The sequence below is a fragment of the Rhinopithecus bieti genome, unplaced genomic scaffold (assembly GCF_001698545.2).
Source record: "Rhinopithecus bieti isolate Rb0 unplaced genomic scaffold, ASM169854v2 scaffold_27006, whole genome shotgun sequence".
NCBI lineage: Eukaryota > Metazoa > Chordata > Mammalia > Primates > Cercopithecidae > Rhinopithecus > Rhinopithecus bieti.
In genome coordinates, this window is record NW_016813373.1 from 2916545 (window position 1) to 2929714 (window position 13170).

Sequence of the window (13170 nt, forward strand, 5' to 3'; positions counted from 1 at the left end):
TGTGAGACTTCTGGAGTGTACTTTGAGTAACAGAGGCAGATAAACTATTTTTTTCTGTTACTACCGAGAAGATTCACTAGTAATTCACAATCCCTGCCCCCCGCCAACCAAGTACCATAAACAAGGCCTCAGAAATGGGAACTTCCATTTCATTTTTGACAGTGATTTCTCTCAACTCTGAAAACAAAACCCCTTTTACAACTCTGAGTTAGTTTTCAAATGTTAGGGTTTCCTGCGTGGGTATTTGGGGTAAGTATGAAAATGTTTTGCCGCTTAAATCAAAGAACTCCGGAAACAAATATAAATTGAGAATGGAAAAAAAGTAGTGAATAAGATGGAAATTTCTATTCTAAATTTCAATATATGGGCTAGAATTCCCATATAGTTTTTCTTAGAAAACACCCCCCCCCCACCCTCCCACACACACATACAAACACACCTTCTGATTTAAATAACATTATATCTTCAGAAATGAAAATGTGTAAAAGTTGTGTTAACAGGCTTCCTTCTTGTCTGTGTCCCATTCTCATCACAGTCTACCAGTTGGGGATGTTTAGAGAAATTTATCTTGTGGCATTGAAGTGGCTTTATGTGCATTATATACTGGGTTTTATGTATATTGCATACTGTGAAGTAATCATGATACATGCTGACAACAAAAGATGTAGATAAGTTAAAATTTTAGTTGATCCATTGTCTGTTTCTTCTTTTCCATCTTTGTAGAAAAAAATTAATTCAAGATGGACAGCCTATAAAATTGATCTTTTCTATTATTATTAATTTAGATATTGGTGTGCCACTTTTGAAGAAGGAAAATACTTAGCTACTAAAAGATTTGCGTTGAAGAAGCAATTTTGTTATGCTGCCTTTTATCACAGTGTGATTTCCCATCAGTGCTGAGTAGTGAAGTTTCTGATTAATATCTATAGTTGCTTTATCAGAATATCTTTCTCTAAAGTAAATCATTCTTATGAATAAGAATCTAGCTAATTGTAATATAGTTCAGCATAGGTGGAAATAATTTAAGGACTAAGTCAATTTCTGGAATTCAGACTGTTTCAGAAAATAAACATTTTCTGTATTTCCACTAATGGCACAGTGTACCTTAGTATGTTTGGGTTAGTATTCAGTTTTAGCAATAATCATGGAGGCAGGGTTATCTGTAAATATTATATCCCAATTTGCAAGGTAGCAAAGCTGGTATATATACTACATAATATGACCACTTGACAGTTTAGGAAATCTTTTCATATATGCCATTTAATTGAATCTTATGTGTAGACATAAGGGTGTACTACTATCTTCATTTCAAGTATCCTTGAAAAGACTTTCTCCATTGAATTGCCTTTGTACCTTTGTCAAAAATCAACTGACCAGGCTTATAGCAGGTTAAGAAGTAACTTATATGACAGTATTAACACAAAGGATGGGGGAAGGAATGAAGCTATGTTGGAGTAAACAGTGACACCAGATAGTTATGTGAAGAAATGTAGAATACCTGAAATATTAAGTATGTGAATATAAAAAGACCCTAATATATTTTCCTTTCTCCTCTTAACTTTATAAAAAGAAAATTATATAAAGTAATAATTATAACACTATATTACTGGGTTTAAATATATAAATGTATATGACAATAATAGCATAAAGGAGGAGGAAAGGAATAAAGCTCTATTGGAGCAGTTTCTATATTTTTTTAGAATCAAGTTAGTGTTAAGCTGAGAGAAATTGTGATAAACTAAGACGCAATAGTAATCTCTAGAGTCACCACTAAGAAACTCAAGAAACTATAGTAAAAAAAAAAAATTATTAATTAAAATGGCGTACTAGAAAATACCTATTTAATAGAAAAACAAGGTGATAAAGGAGGGTGAGAGGAAGAAAAAAGACATGTGATATATAGAAAACAAATAGCTAAATGGCAGGCATGAATCCAACCATACCAATGTTAATTTTAAATTTGAATAAACACTCAAAAGGGCAGAGATGGTCAGATTGGATATAAAAACAAGATCCAACTATATGCTGTCTATAAAAGATATACTTCAGATTCAGAGACATCAATTTTGGAAAGCTGTCGACTATTTCTATACCATTATCTTTCCTTTCCTTCTGTGATTCCAATTATGTGTATGTTAAACTTATTTGGTACTATACCAGAAGCTTCTGATGTTATTTTTTAAAATTATTTTTTCTCTTTGTACTTCAGTTTGGTTTCTTGTGACCTGTTTTTAAGTTTTCTATTGCTTTCTTCTGTGTCACATCTCGTCTAATTGAGTGACTGCAACTCCTAAGTATATTGTGACTTTATTTTCAGGATAAGGGAGATCTTGAAGGCATCTCGAAAATTGCAAGGTGATCCAGATTTGCCGATGTCTTTTACTTTGGCCATAGTGGAGTCTGATTCTACAATAGTCTATTATAAACTTACTGATGGATTTATGCTGCCAGACCCTCAGGTCAGTTTTGAGGTAACTGACAGCAAGAAGCACAAAAAGAGGAAAATTATGACATGATTTTAAGTGTGACTCAAGTCATTCACAGAACTGCCTGCCACTTCCTTTGCCATAGGGAAGATTCAAGAAAAAAAGTCTTGATTTTCATACCTCAGAAAATTGGTTATATTTTGTTCAAATTAGCATGTTCCTAGTTATTGTTGCAAAAAAATTGATTTCCTTACTCTATGGAGAATTTCATGGTTTTCCAAAGTATTTTATGAAGTCATCATGCATTTAATTATTTAGTGAGTAACTGAGGTGGAATGTAAAGGCTAGTAATAGTTGTAACTAAAAAAATGCTTCTTTAAGAAACGTTAAATTGGTTGACATTTTGACAGGAACATTTTAATAAGATAAATGTGCTATATGTGATTTCTTTACATACTTTGTTGGCATAATTTGGATAATTACATTAAATAGCTTTCTAATTTTGCTTTTGGATTACATTGTTTATTGGAGAAAAGTCCATCCTGATCTTTTTTTTTTTTTCAGAATATTTCTCTTAGAAGATGACATCTATGACATCTATGTTCGGATGCTTGTTTTATTATAAAGATTGCTTTGAGAACATCAGTACTGCTTCATCTTTATCTCAACATGACTAAAAGGCTGACTTTCCCTCAGAATCATTCTGAAGAATCAAATTCCCTAGATAAAGACTGTCCCTTCGAAAATATAGACGAAAAGTTACTTTAGAGACAGTTAATTACAGTTGTATACAGGTTTGATGCCTAGGATGTGTTCAAATGGGTGGGCCTTCTGCTGCTTTTGTTCATCCCAACTCATAGTTGCTTCTTCTGTTTCTTGCTGCCACTGCCAGTCATTTGTTGAGACTGCCATCTCTTTTCCTTCTCAACTCTCCCAGTGCGTTTTGGCCACTGCAGCTAATGTTAGAATGGCATCTTTATTATGAGCCTTTGTCACCTACTTCTAGTCTGCTTTTGAGTACGAAAGTAGGGGAAGATTTCTTTCAATTGGTCTTCCTGTTGCAATTACTGTTATTTCTCTGTTTTTGGGTTACTTTAAATCAAACTCAAACATATATCATCCAGAGTGTAAACTTAAGTGATCTTGAGTAACAGGAACCAGAGACCATGTTACCTACAAGAGTTCTGGGCTGTCCTTTTCCATTCTTATCACATATCATAGCTTGAATATTACAAGAGTGTGAGGAGAGTATCACTTAAATGTCATTCATTATTAGACCCAGTTATTCCACTTTTGTTAATGTCTCTCAAATTGGTACAACAGTATGAAAATTATACTGCCACAAGAATTCCAAGTCGTGACATTACTTTTTAGTAGCAAACTTATAACTACTTTAAAGTTGGGGTAAAGAATTGGCAAACTTCTTCTTAAGGGCAGAAAAGTAAACTATTTTAGGTATTTTAACCTAACTGTCTCTGTCATAACTTGTAACACTGCCTGTATGAGCCACAAGCAGCCACGGACATACATAAAAATATGGTGCATCGGCTTTTGTTCCAGTAAAACTTTATTTACAAATGGGTGCCATGTTTGCATCCCTTCATCTAAGAAATAGTCAAAAACAGATGTATACAAATGGATACATAATGTACTTACTAAAATTAGTAATGAATATTATTAAAAGCATGAAAATGTTACATTAAGTAAAATTGCAAGATGGAAAAGTGTATGAGTGGATGTAATCATGGCTGAAATAACAGACCAAGCATTCTATAAAAGATAACAAAGTAAATCAAATTACTAACCAGTTATAGTGGGATGGGAGGCAGAAAATGGATGACTTTGTCTTTTCTTAATGTTCTTATTTGTATTACTTTTATAATAAAAATGTTTTAAAATTAAAAGGTGTCTTGAAATCTGTATTAGTTATCTATCATTGCAAAATAATATTACCACAAATGTAGCAACTTAAAACAGCACACATTTATCTTATAGTTTTTGTGGGTAAGGGACCCAGGCACAGATTAGTTGGGTCCTCTGTGAGGCTACAGTCAAGGTGTTGGGCAGGGCTCCAGTCTCATCTGACACTTGACCAGGGAGGGGTCAGCTTTTTCACCCACGTGGTTATTAGTAGCCTTCAGTTCCTTGAGAGTGCTCAATGCTTATGTGCCGTTGGCAGGAGGCCACCCTCAACTCTTTGCCACATGGGCCTTCTCAATATAACTGGTTGCTTTCTCAAAGCCACCAAAGGAGAGTCTCAGCAAGATGGACTGTATAATCTTATATAATGTAATCACATACATCCCATCACCTTTGCCATATTCTGTTGGTTGGAAGCAGGTCATAGGTCCTGCCTACACACTAGGGTTTCATGGCTGATTAGGAAAGAACAATAACAAGAATGGAAAAATGATGAAAATTAGGACCATCACAAAATAGTATAAAGCATCATTCTTCATCTGTAGTCATTCGTGACTCCTTCCTTTGATGGTATTTGAATTTCACTTTTATTCTTGGTGGGAGGTCACCGTAACTCCTTCAGGCTCCCTCTGCTTCCCCAGAAGACATGAAGATGCACCTATTCAGAACAATACGTGTTTTGGTGATTCTAGTGGAAAATTTGCAGGTCTAAGAATCCTAAAATAGTTTGTGATAAATTCTTAGGGTCTCTTGATTTCTTAAGTCTCTCATTTGATTCATTTTGAGGTCTTTCATTATAATTCTAGAAAATAGCATTTTCATAAAGAAGTGTAAGGATAATGAATGTCAGATTTGTGTGTCAGATCTGTTGACCAGTGGGCTCCTATATAACTACAAAACCGAAAGTGTCATTTGGGATTGGCTGTGAAAGGTGCTTTCTCAACTCTTTAAAACTAGGATTCAATCCTGCTGTATGTCTTGCTATGTTTACTCTATTTCAGAATGTTCCCTGTGTACTTGACCAAAGTTGTTCTGTCCAAAGCCAGCCAGATACATCCTAACATGAATAATGGCCCAGAACTATTTGGAAAGGGAGGCCACCCAGCTGTGTATGTCTCATTTTAATGAAAAACTAGATAAAGTGATTTAAGTAATTTTGTAATTGATTTTACATTTATCTCCTTGTTAGACTGGAATCCTTAAGAACATAACAAGAAATCATGTATTTTTTAATACATCTCTGTATCCTGCCTCTTTGCACAGTAACTCACATATAGTGAACCCGCAGTAAATACTTGGCAAATGAATGAATGCTGATTATAGACATGTCTGATTATATAATGGCTTATTTTTTCCCTCAAGGCAAATAAAACAATTCATTTGGACACCAGAGGGCACTGCTAGATAACCACAGCATTTTCAGACTCTACTAAGAGTAGATTGGCTGGAGAAGTGATGCTCTTGAAAATTTATTTTCAATCTGTGGGAAATAGCATAAATAAAAATATAAGTAAGTTTTACATACATCCCCTTTTTCTTTCTGGCATGCCTCTAAAATTATACTGACATTAAATATGTGACTTGATTCATGCTTTGCTTGAAATGTAGATCTATATTTAGAAATAAAAGCCTGTTTGGGGTAGGGGTAGATGGGGTATACTGGCTAAGTGCTGGTGGTGAAAGATATGCATTGCTGCTTTAATACAAGCAGGTATGCCTTGTTATATTACAATTCTCTTTATTCTGTTTTGGAGATACTGTGTTTTTTACAGATTGAAGGTTTGTGGCAACCCTGCCTCAAGCAAGATTGTCAATGCCATTTTTCCAACATGTGATCATTTTGTATCTCTCTGTCATATTTTGGTAATTCTTGCCATATTTTAAACTTTTTTATGATTATTATATCTGATATGGTAATCTTTTTATCAGGGATATTTGATGTTACTATTGTAATTGTTTTGGTGTGCCACAAATTGTGCCCATATAAGACAGCAAACTTAGTTGATAAATGTTATGTATGTTCTGACTGCCCTACCAACCAGGCTTTCTGCAATTTCTCTCCCTTCTGGCTTCCCTATTCCCTGAGAAACAGCAATATTGAAATTAGGCCAATTAATAACCCTACAGTGGCCTCTATGTGTTCAAGTAAAAGGTAGAGTAGTACATCTCTCACTTTAATTCAAAAGCTAGAAACAATTACACTTGGTGAGAAAAACATGCCAAAAGATAAGATAGGCCGAAAACTAGGGCTCTTGTGCCAAACAGCAGGTTGTGAATGCAAAGGAAAAGTTATGGAAGGAAATGAAAAGTGCTACTCCAGTGAACACATGAATGAGAGTGAAACAGCCTTATTATTGCTATGGAGAAAGCTTGAGGGGTCTGCAGAGAAGATCAAACCAGCTACAACATTCCCTTAAGCCAAAACCTAATCCAGAGCAAGGCCCTAACTCTCTCTTCAATTCTGTGAAGGCTGAGAGAGGTAAAGAAACGGCAGAAGAAAAGTTGGAAGCTAGCAGAGCTTGGTTCATGAGGTTTAAGGAAAGAAGCTGTCTTCATAACTTAAAAGTGCAAAGTGATGCAGCAAATCGTGATGTAGAAGCTGCAGTAAATTATCAAAAAATCTAGCTAAGATAATTGATGAAGGTGACTATATTGAATAACACGCTTTAAATGTAGACAGAACAGCCTTATATTGGAAAAAAAAAAATGCCATCTAGGACTTTCATGGCTAGAAAGAAGCCAATGTCTGGCTTCAAAACTTCAAAGGATGGGCTAATTCTCTTGTCTGGGGTTAATGCAGCTGATGACTAAATTAAAGCCAATGTTCATTTACCATTCTGAAAATCCTGGAGTCCTTAAGAATTATGCTCAATCTGCTCTACTTATACTCTATAAATGGAACAACCATGCCTGGATGAAAGCACATCTGTTTACAGCATGGTTTACTGAATATTTTAAGCCCACAATTGAGACCTACTGCTCAGAAAAAAATATTTCTTTCAAAATAAACTGTTCATTGACAATGCACCTGGTCCCCCAAGAGCCCTAGGGACATATACAAGGAGATTGATGTTGTTTTCATGCTTGTGAACACATTATCCATTCCATAAGGTCAAGGAGTGATTTTGACTTTGAAGTCTTATTGCTGAAGAACTACATTTTGTAAGGCTGTAGCTGCTATAGATAGTTACTCCTGTGATGGATCTGGGCAAAGTAGACGGACAACCTTCTGGAAAGGATTTGCCATTCTAGATGCCATTAAGAACATTTGTGATTCATGGGAAGAGGTAAAAATGTTTGAAAGATGTTGATTCCAACCCTTGTGGATGACTTTGAGCATTCAAGACTTTAGTGGAGGAAGTAACTGTAGATGTGGTAAAAATAGCAAGGGAATTAGAATTGGAAGTGAAGCTTGAAGATATAAATGGATTGTTATAATTTCATGAGACAACCTGAACATATGAGGAGTTGTTTCTTATGGATGAGCAAAGAGTAGATTCCATCTACTCCTTGTGCAGATGCTGTGAGCACTGTTGAAATGACAACATATTTAGAAAATTACAAAACTTAGTTAATAAAGAAGCAGCAGAGTTTGAGAAGATTGATTCCAATTTTGAACATTTTACTGTGGGTAAAATGCTATCAAGTAACGTCAGAGTCTACAGAGAAATCTTTTGTGAAAGGAAGAGTCAATGATTTTGGCAAATTTCATTGTATCTTATTTTAAGACTTTACCACAGCCACCGCAGCCTTCAGCAAGCACCACCCTGATCAGTTAGCATCCATCAACATCAAGGCAAGACTCTCCACCAGCAAAAAGATTATGACTTACTGAAGCCTCAGATGATTATTAGCCTTTTTCGCAATAAAGTATTTAAAAATTAAGGTGTGTGCATTGTTTTTTAGACATGATGCCATATACTACATGTTCGTGTAAATGTAAGTTTTATATGCACTAGGAAACCAAAAAAATTGTATGACTTGTTTTATTGCAATATTTACTTTATTGCAGTGGTCTGGAACTGAACCTTCAATATGTCCAAGGTATGCCGGTATCAACTTTTCTGTAAAAGGGATGCCCTCTTTAGCTGGGGCATGAAAGAGGGAAATGGTATGTGAGGATTTCTCTCGGGTGCTGCCTTTGCCTTTCTTTTCTGGAGTCCCTAATCAATGTGCCCTCTGTGCTGGGGCAGCTCAGTGGAATGCTAAGCTAGGTCCTATGGCTCCAGACTAAGTATTTGCTTCTCCTGGCTGAGCCTCTTTAGAAGAATAAGTTACTAAACACCATAGATCTCTTGTCAAGAACATGAAGGAAGAGGTACTTTGGAATTCAAATTTACAATTAGAATAGAAGAATAATCTGCAAAGTTCATGTAGTCAGCATTTTTATTTTTATTTTTTATTTTTTACTAAAACAGCTTTTCCCTTTTATAAGTCTGGAACCAAATGACTTAACCAAAACTTCATGGTGTTTCATCTCTTTCTGAGTATTTCTATTCTGAATTCCTCTCTGAGGTCACTTTTTCCACTGCAGCCCCTAGCAGGAGGTCTCTTCACTACTGCAGCACAGTGGTTCCTGCCAAAGTTTATAGTTCTTCTATACAGAAGCTCTTTATTCATCTGCCATATTTTACCTTGAGTGTTTACATGTGCAGAATGATGTGCTATCCTCTGAACAATTAATAGTACAATTTTCCCTTCTTTCTGGCCAATAACTCTTCTGTTCCTTACCACCCCCATTCTTGCAGCCTAATCCTCTTAATGATCCTTGGATAAGAACTGCTTGTACTCACTAAGGAAAGTGGATGGAAAAATCAAATGTCTAGTAGGTGGATGTGCTATTATAATGTTTAAATGATTCTGAAAATTTTCCCAAAACCAATTTAAGCAAAATCAGAGATTGGCCTTTTAGGTTTCTGGGTACTAAGTGGAAGTAATAAGAAGTATTTTATTAAATGTTGTTTATTTATCAATTTATCTTCAGACATTAACTGGTATCTTAGCTAGGACAACCATTACAAAATACCATAGGCTGAGTGGCATAAACACAGAAATTTATCTCCTTACAGTTCTGGATGCTGGGAGTTCCAAATTAAGGTGCTAGCATGGCTCTTTTCCTGGTTTGCAGATGGCAGCCTTCTGGCTATGTCCTCACATGGCCTTTCCTCTGTGGGGCATGGCGAGATTGAGAAAAAGAGAGAGAGAGAGAGTCAGAGCACGTGCAAGTGCATGCTCTCTGGCGGAAAGGCCTTATCCCCAATTCCAGTCACATTGTGGGATAGGATTTCAATATATGAATTTGAAGGGTACATAATGCAGTCCATATAAACTGGGCTCCTTCTCTGTGCTCAGATACTATGGTAAGTCTAGGGATACAAAGATTGGTGAGACATGACCTCTGCCCTCAAGGAACTCAGGCAATTACAACTCTCTTTAGCCAAAATTCTAAACACCTGTTGTTAGTGTGAATTGAGGACTACTTGTCTTGCAGTGTATAAAGTTTGTGTAGTTTACTTAAGGGTGAAGGGGTTCAACAACTTATGATAAATAGTTTTCAAACAATAATCATATGTGTATTATTTGTCCTAAAGGACTCAGCATTGGATCATATGCAAAGAAAAAGTGCACAGTGAACCTCTAAGGAGCTTATTGTCTCGCTTGAAAGGAGAAAATCTAGGTACAGAATAATTCGAGAGCATTACAAGGACAATATTATACATAAATGCAAAATTATAATCATGTTGTACTTTATTCACTACTACGTGCTTCAGAACCCTATATCTTGATGCTCACAACAGAGCTGATGTTACTTACATGTTATTAACTTTTTATCCTCATAAGAGAGAGAAATTAGGGCACAAGCGGTTAACTAATAGCTCCATGTGGTAGCAAGCGAATGGAGTGGGTAATGCAGATTAGATCCAGGTCTCCTGATACCTAGCACTCTATTGTTTTCAGAATATTATGTTGCCTTTTTCTTGTATGATGCAGAGAAATATATTAGTGTGTGCCAAAGAGTCTTTGGGAGGAAAAAATTATTCAGTCCTGGAGGGAGTTAGGAAGTGATTTTGGGATCAATTACATTATCCTCTGATACTTGAACAAATGTATCAAAATGTCAAGCTGTTTGTGGGTAATTCTGAAAAACATATTCATAAGCAATGTATTTACAGAGTTTTATTGCAGAAGATAAACACATTCATGCTCACGCTTTTATGTTGGCAAACCTAAAACAATATTTAATGGTAAATACAGAAGAACTCATAAGGTTTCTCTGCTTGTTGACACTAAATTTTGTGCTGGCACAAACAGAAAATCCAGAAACTTACAAATGATCATTTCACCTCAATGAAGAAGGGTCTTTCACCCCAAGTATTCCTCAGATCTGCCTGCCAGTGCTTGGAATCCTAACATAATTCTGTTTCTTAATCATGAATCAATAATCCAATTTGGTAGCACCTTCGTGGGTAAGACATCGTGCTAAGATCTGGGGGAAAGACAATTCCAAATATGTCATTATTAGATTCAATAGGTCAGATTAATCAGCTTAACTGTTACAAGAATATTTAAATGTTTATTCTCAATTTCTATACTTACATCATTGCAGAGCAGCAATAGTTTGTGGATTGATACCTGTGTATGAACCAGACTTTGAGTGGCATGTGTTAAAAGCTTTGATGAGAAACGAGAGCCTGAACCCCAGTTCTAGGCATATGCCCAATTCTAGCCAGCCTGGGCATATTAGTCAGGATGGGTTAGATTATTATGCAGCAACAGCCAGCGAGTTCATTTAACAAGTGTTTATTGCTTGCTCACTTTACATGCCCATTGACTGAAACGGCCCATAACATGCCCTTTACTCTGGAAATCAGAGTGACAGGGCCTTCACCATCTGAAATGCTGTCAGTTCCAGCTGCAGGAGGCAGAGTGCTGCAGTGTTGCTTACTACAATTAGGAAGCAGCCCATGTTACTCCTGTCCACGTTTCACTAGCCAAAGGAAGCCACATGACTGTCCATGATGTACCTCAAGAAAGAGGGAAAGTGCAAATCTGTCATGTTCCTGGATTGAGGAAAAGGAATATTCAGAGAGCAGCACTTCCAGGTAATAGAAAGGAGAGGAGAGAGCCAGCAGGTAGATTTAACAACTGGATAGCTGTGTGAACAGAAAAGGAGTTAGAGTTAAACCTCAAACTATTGAGTCCCGTCACTTTAATGGGAGTGAGTTTCAGGTTGTTTTGGGAAGACAATGAGAGGACATTGCAAGAAGGAAAGGGCACTAAGTACCACCAGGTTGGGAAACGGCCACCTAGAGGACTTTTTCCCACTTCATGGCTCAGGTTCTGGAGATCAGAAAGAAGATCTTGTATGGATCAGGAACATAGGGTCACTGGAGACTTTATTCTTTCCGTTCTTCTGATGCACCAGATTGTTACACAGACTATGTTGTCCTGGCCTTTTCTTTACTTCCATAAGCATGGAAAAAAGAAAGCAGTTGTGCCTATAGCATAGAAGATTTAGTGGAACTCTGCGAGAATATTTCTGAAGGAAGCTGGTTAAATATGGATACATGGGTGGGGCTGGGTTTATGAAGAGACTGGTGGCAACTCTTCTGGGATGGATAGTTGTCTATGTGGGATAGTGAACATGGAGTGTTTGTATAGATCTAGGACACCTTCAGGGTGCATTAGCATCTGACAGGGAGAGAGTTGGGGAACAGACATCAGTCCTTAGGGTTTCTCATCAGTCACACGGGTAGTGGCTGATTTGGTCATCATCCTGCAGTGCCTGAGGTCCGTCTGGGTCTCTCATGACTTTTTCTCTTGAGCACTTGGAAAATATTTGGTCTGGTCCTGAACTCCAGGGACATGTTGGGGAACTTTCAGGCTATTTTGGGTCCTCTCCATTTAGATACACTTTCCCAGCCATATGTTCTTCTCTGCTGTCTCCATAACATGTTGGAGAAAGATCCTAAGAGCCTGAGATATGTGGGGTATGTGGAGCTTTACCTGGGCCTGGAGGCAGTAGCCGGGGGTATAGGTAGGGGAGGTGCTGGCCAGATTCCCTTTCGTTTCCTCTATTTCCTTTCGAGCGTCTATTGTCTCTCCTCTGCACCAGCAACTTCTGGGGTCAGGGCAGAGGGCACGGACCATAGGTGTCTGCTCCATGACCAGTTCAAGGTTATAACTCTTCTGCTTTTGCTACTTTTTATCCCCAACAGGTTTTTTCCCTCTAGGTTTATTTTGTGTTAGGGGTAGGAAGAACTGATGCTGACCATTTCCAGATCGATTTTCCTTCTAAACATATTGTTTTTGCCAAGATTTTAGATTTTGGAATTCAAAAGTCAAGAATTTGCTCTTTTTGTTCTGTAGCATAATCCTGTTCCTGAGGCAGTGTGCCAAGAAAGTCTGTATGGGAAAAAAGTTCACAGGTAACAAGAATTACTGAGAAATGAAAATATATCAGTTAATGTATCAAAAATTATCCAGCTACATTCACAAACAGAAGGTGTTACTTGTCATTAAAATTCATATTGATACTCACAAGACCTATTTAATTTTCTGAGGGTACATTTTATCTTATCTATCAGCTTACATCCCACCTAATGATAACGCAGTACTTGACACAGAGTAGAAGCTCAATGAAAGTCTTATTTGACTGCATTCAAGTGTTCATAAATGGACTACTACCCAACCCATACTATTCCTGTCATTCCAGTGGCAGGACAAGGACCAGCTGCTTTTCTGCCCTGTCCACTTTGTACAGAAAGCAGAGCTGCACGTACCTCAGGCCGTGAGACAAATCACCATCCCATGCAGTTTGCTT

At 37.0% G+C, this 13170-nt stretch overlaps 1 protein-coding gene across 1 annotated transcript in view; it reads left to right on the forward strand.

Annotated features, from left to right (window-relative positions):
* Window positions 1–3019, forward strand: part of TSEN15 (tRNA splicing endonuclease subunit 15) — a 23626-nt gene extending 20607 nt beyond the window's left edge. Inside the window, 2 exon segments of the mRNA XM_017848117.1 lie at window positions 2318–2459; window positions 2991–3019. Of these exon segments, the coding sequence (XP_017703606.1) occupies window positions 2318–2459; window positions 2991–3011 (163 nt within the window). The 3' untranslated portion in view covers window positions 3012–3019.
* The last annotated feature ends 10151 nt before the right edge of the window (window positions 3020–13170 follow it).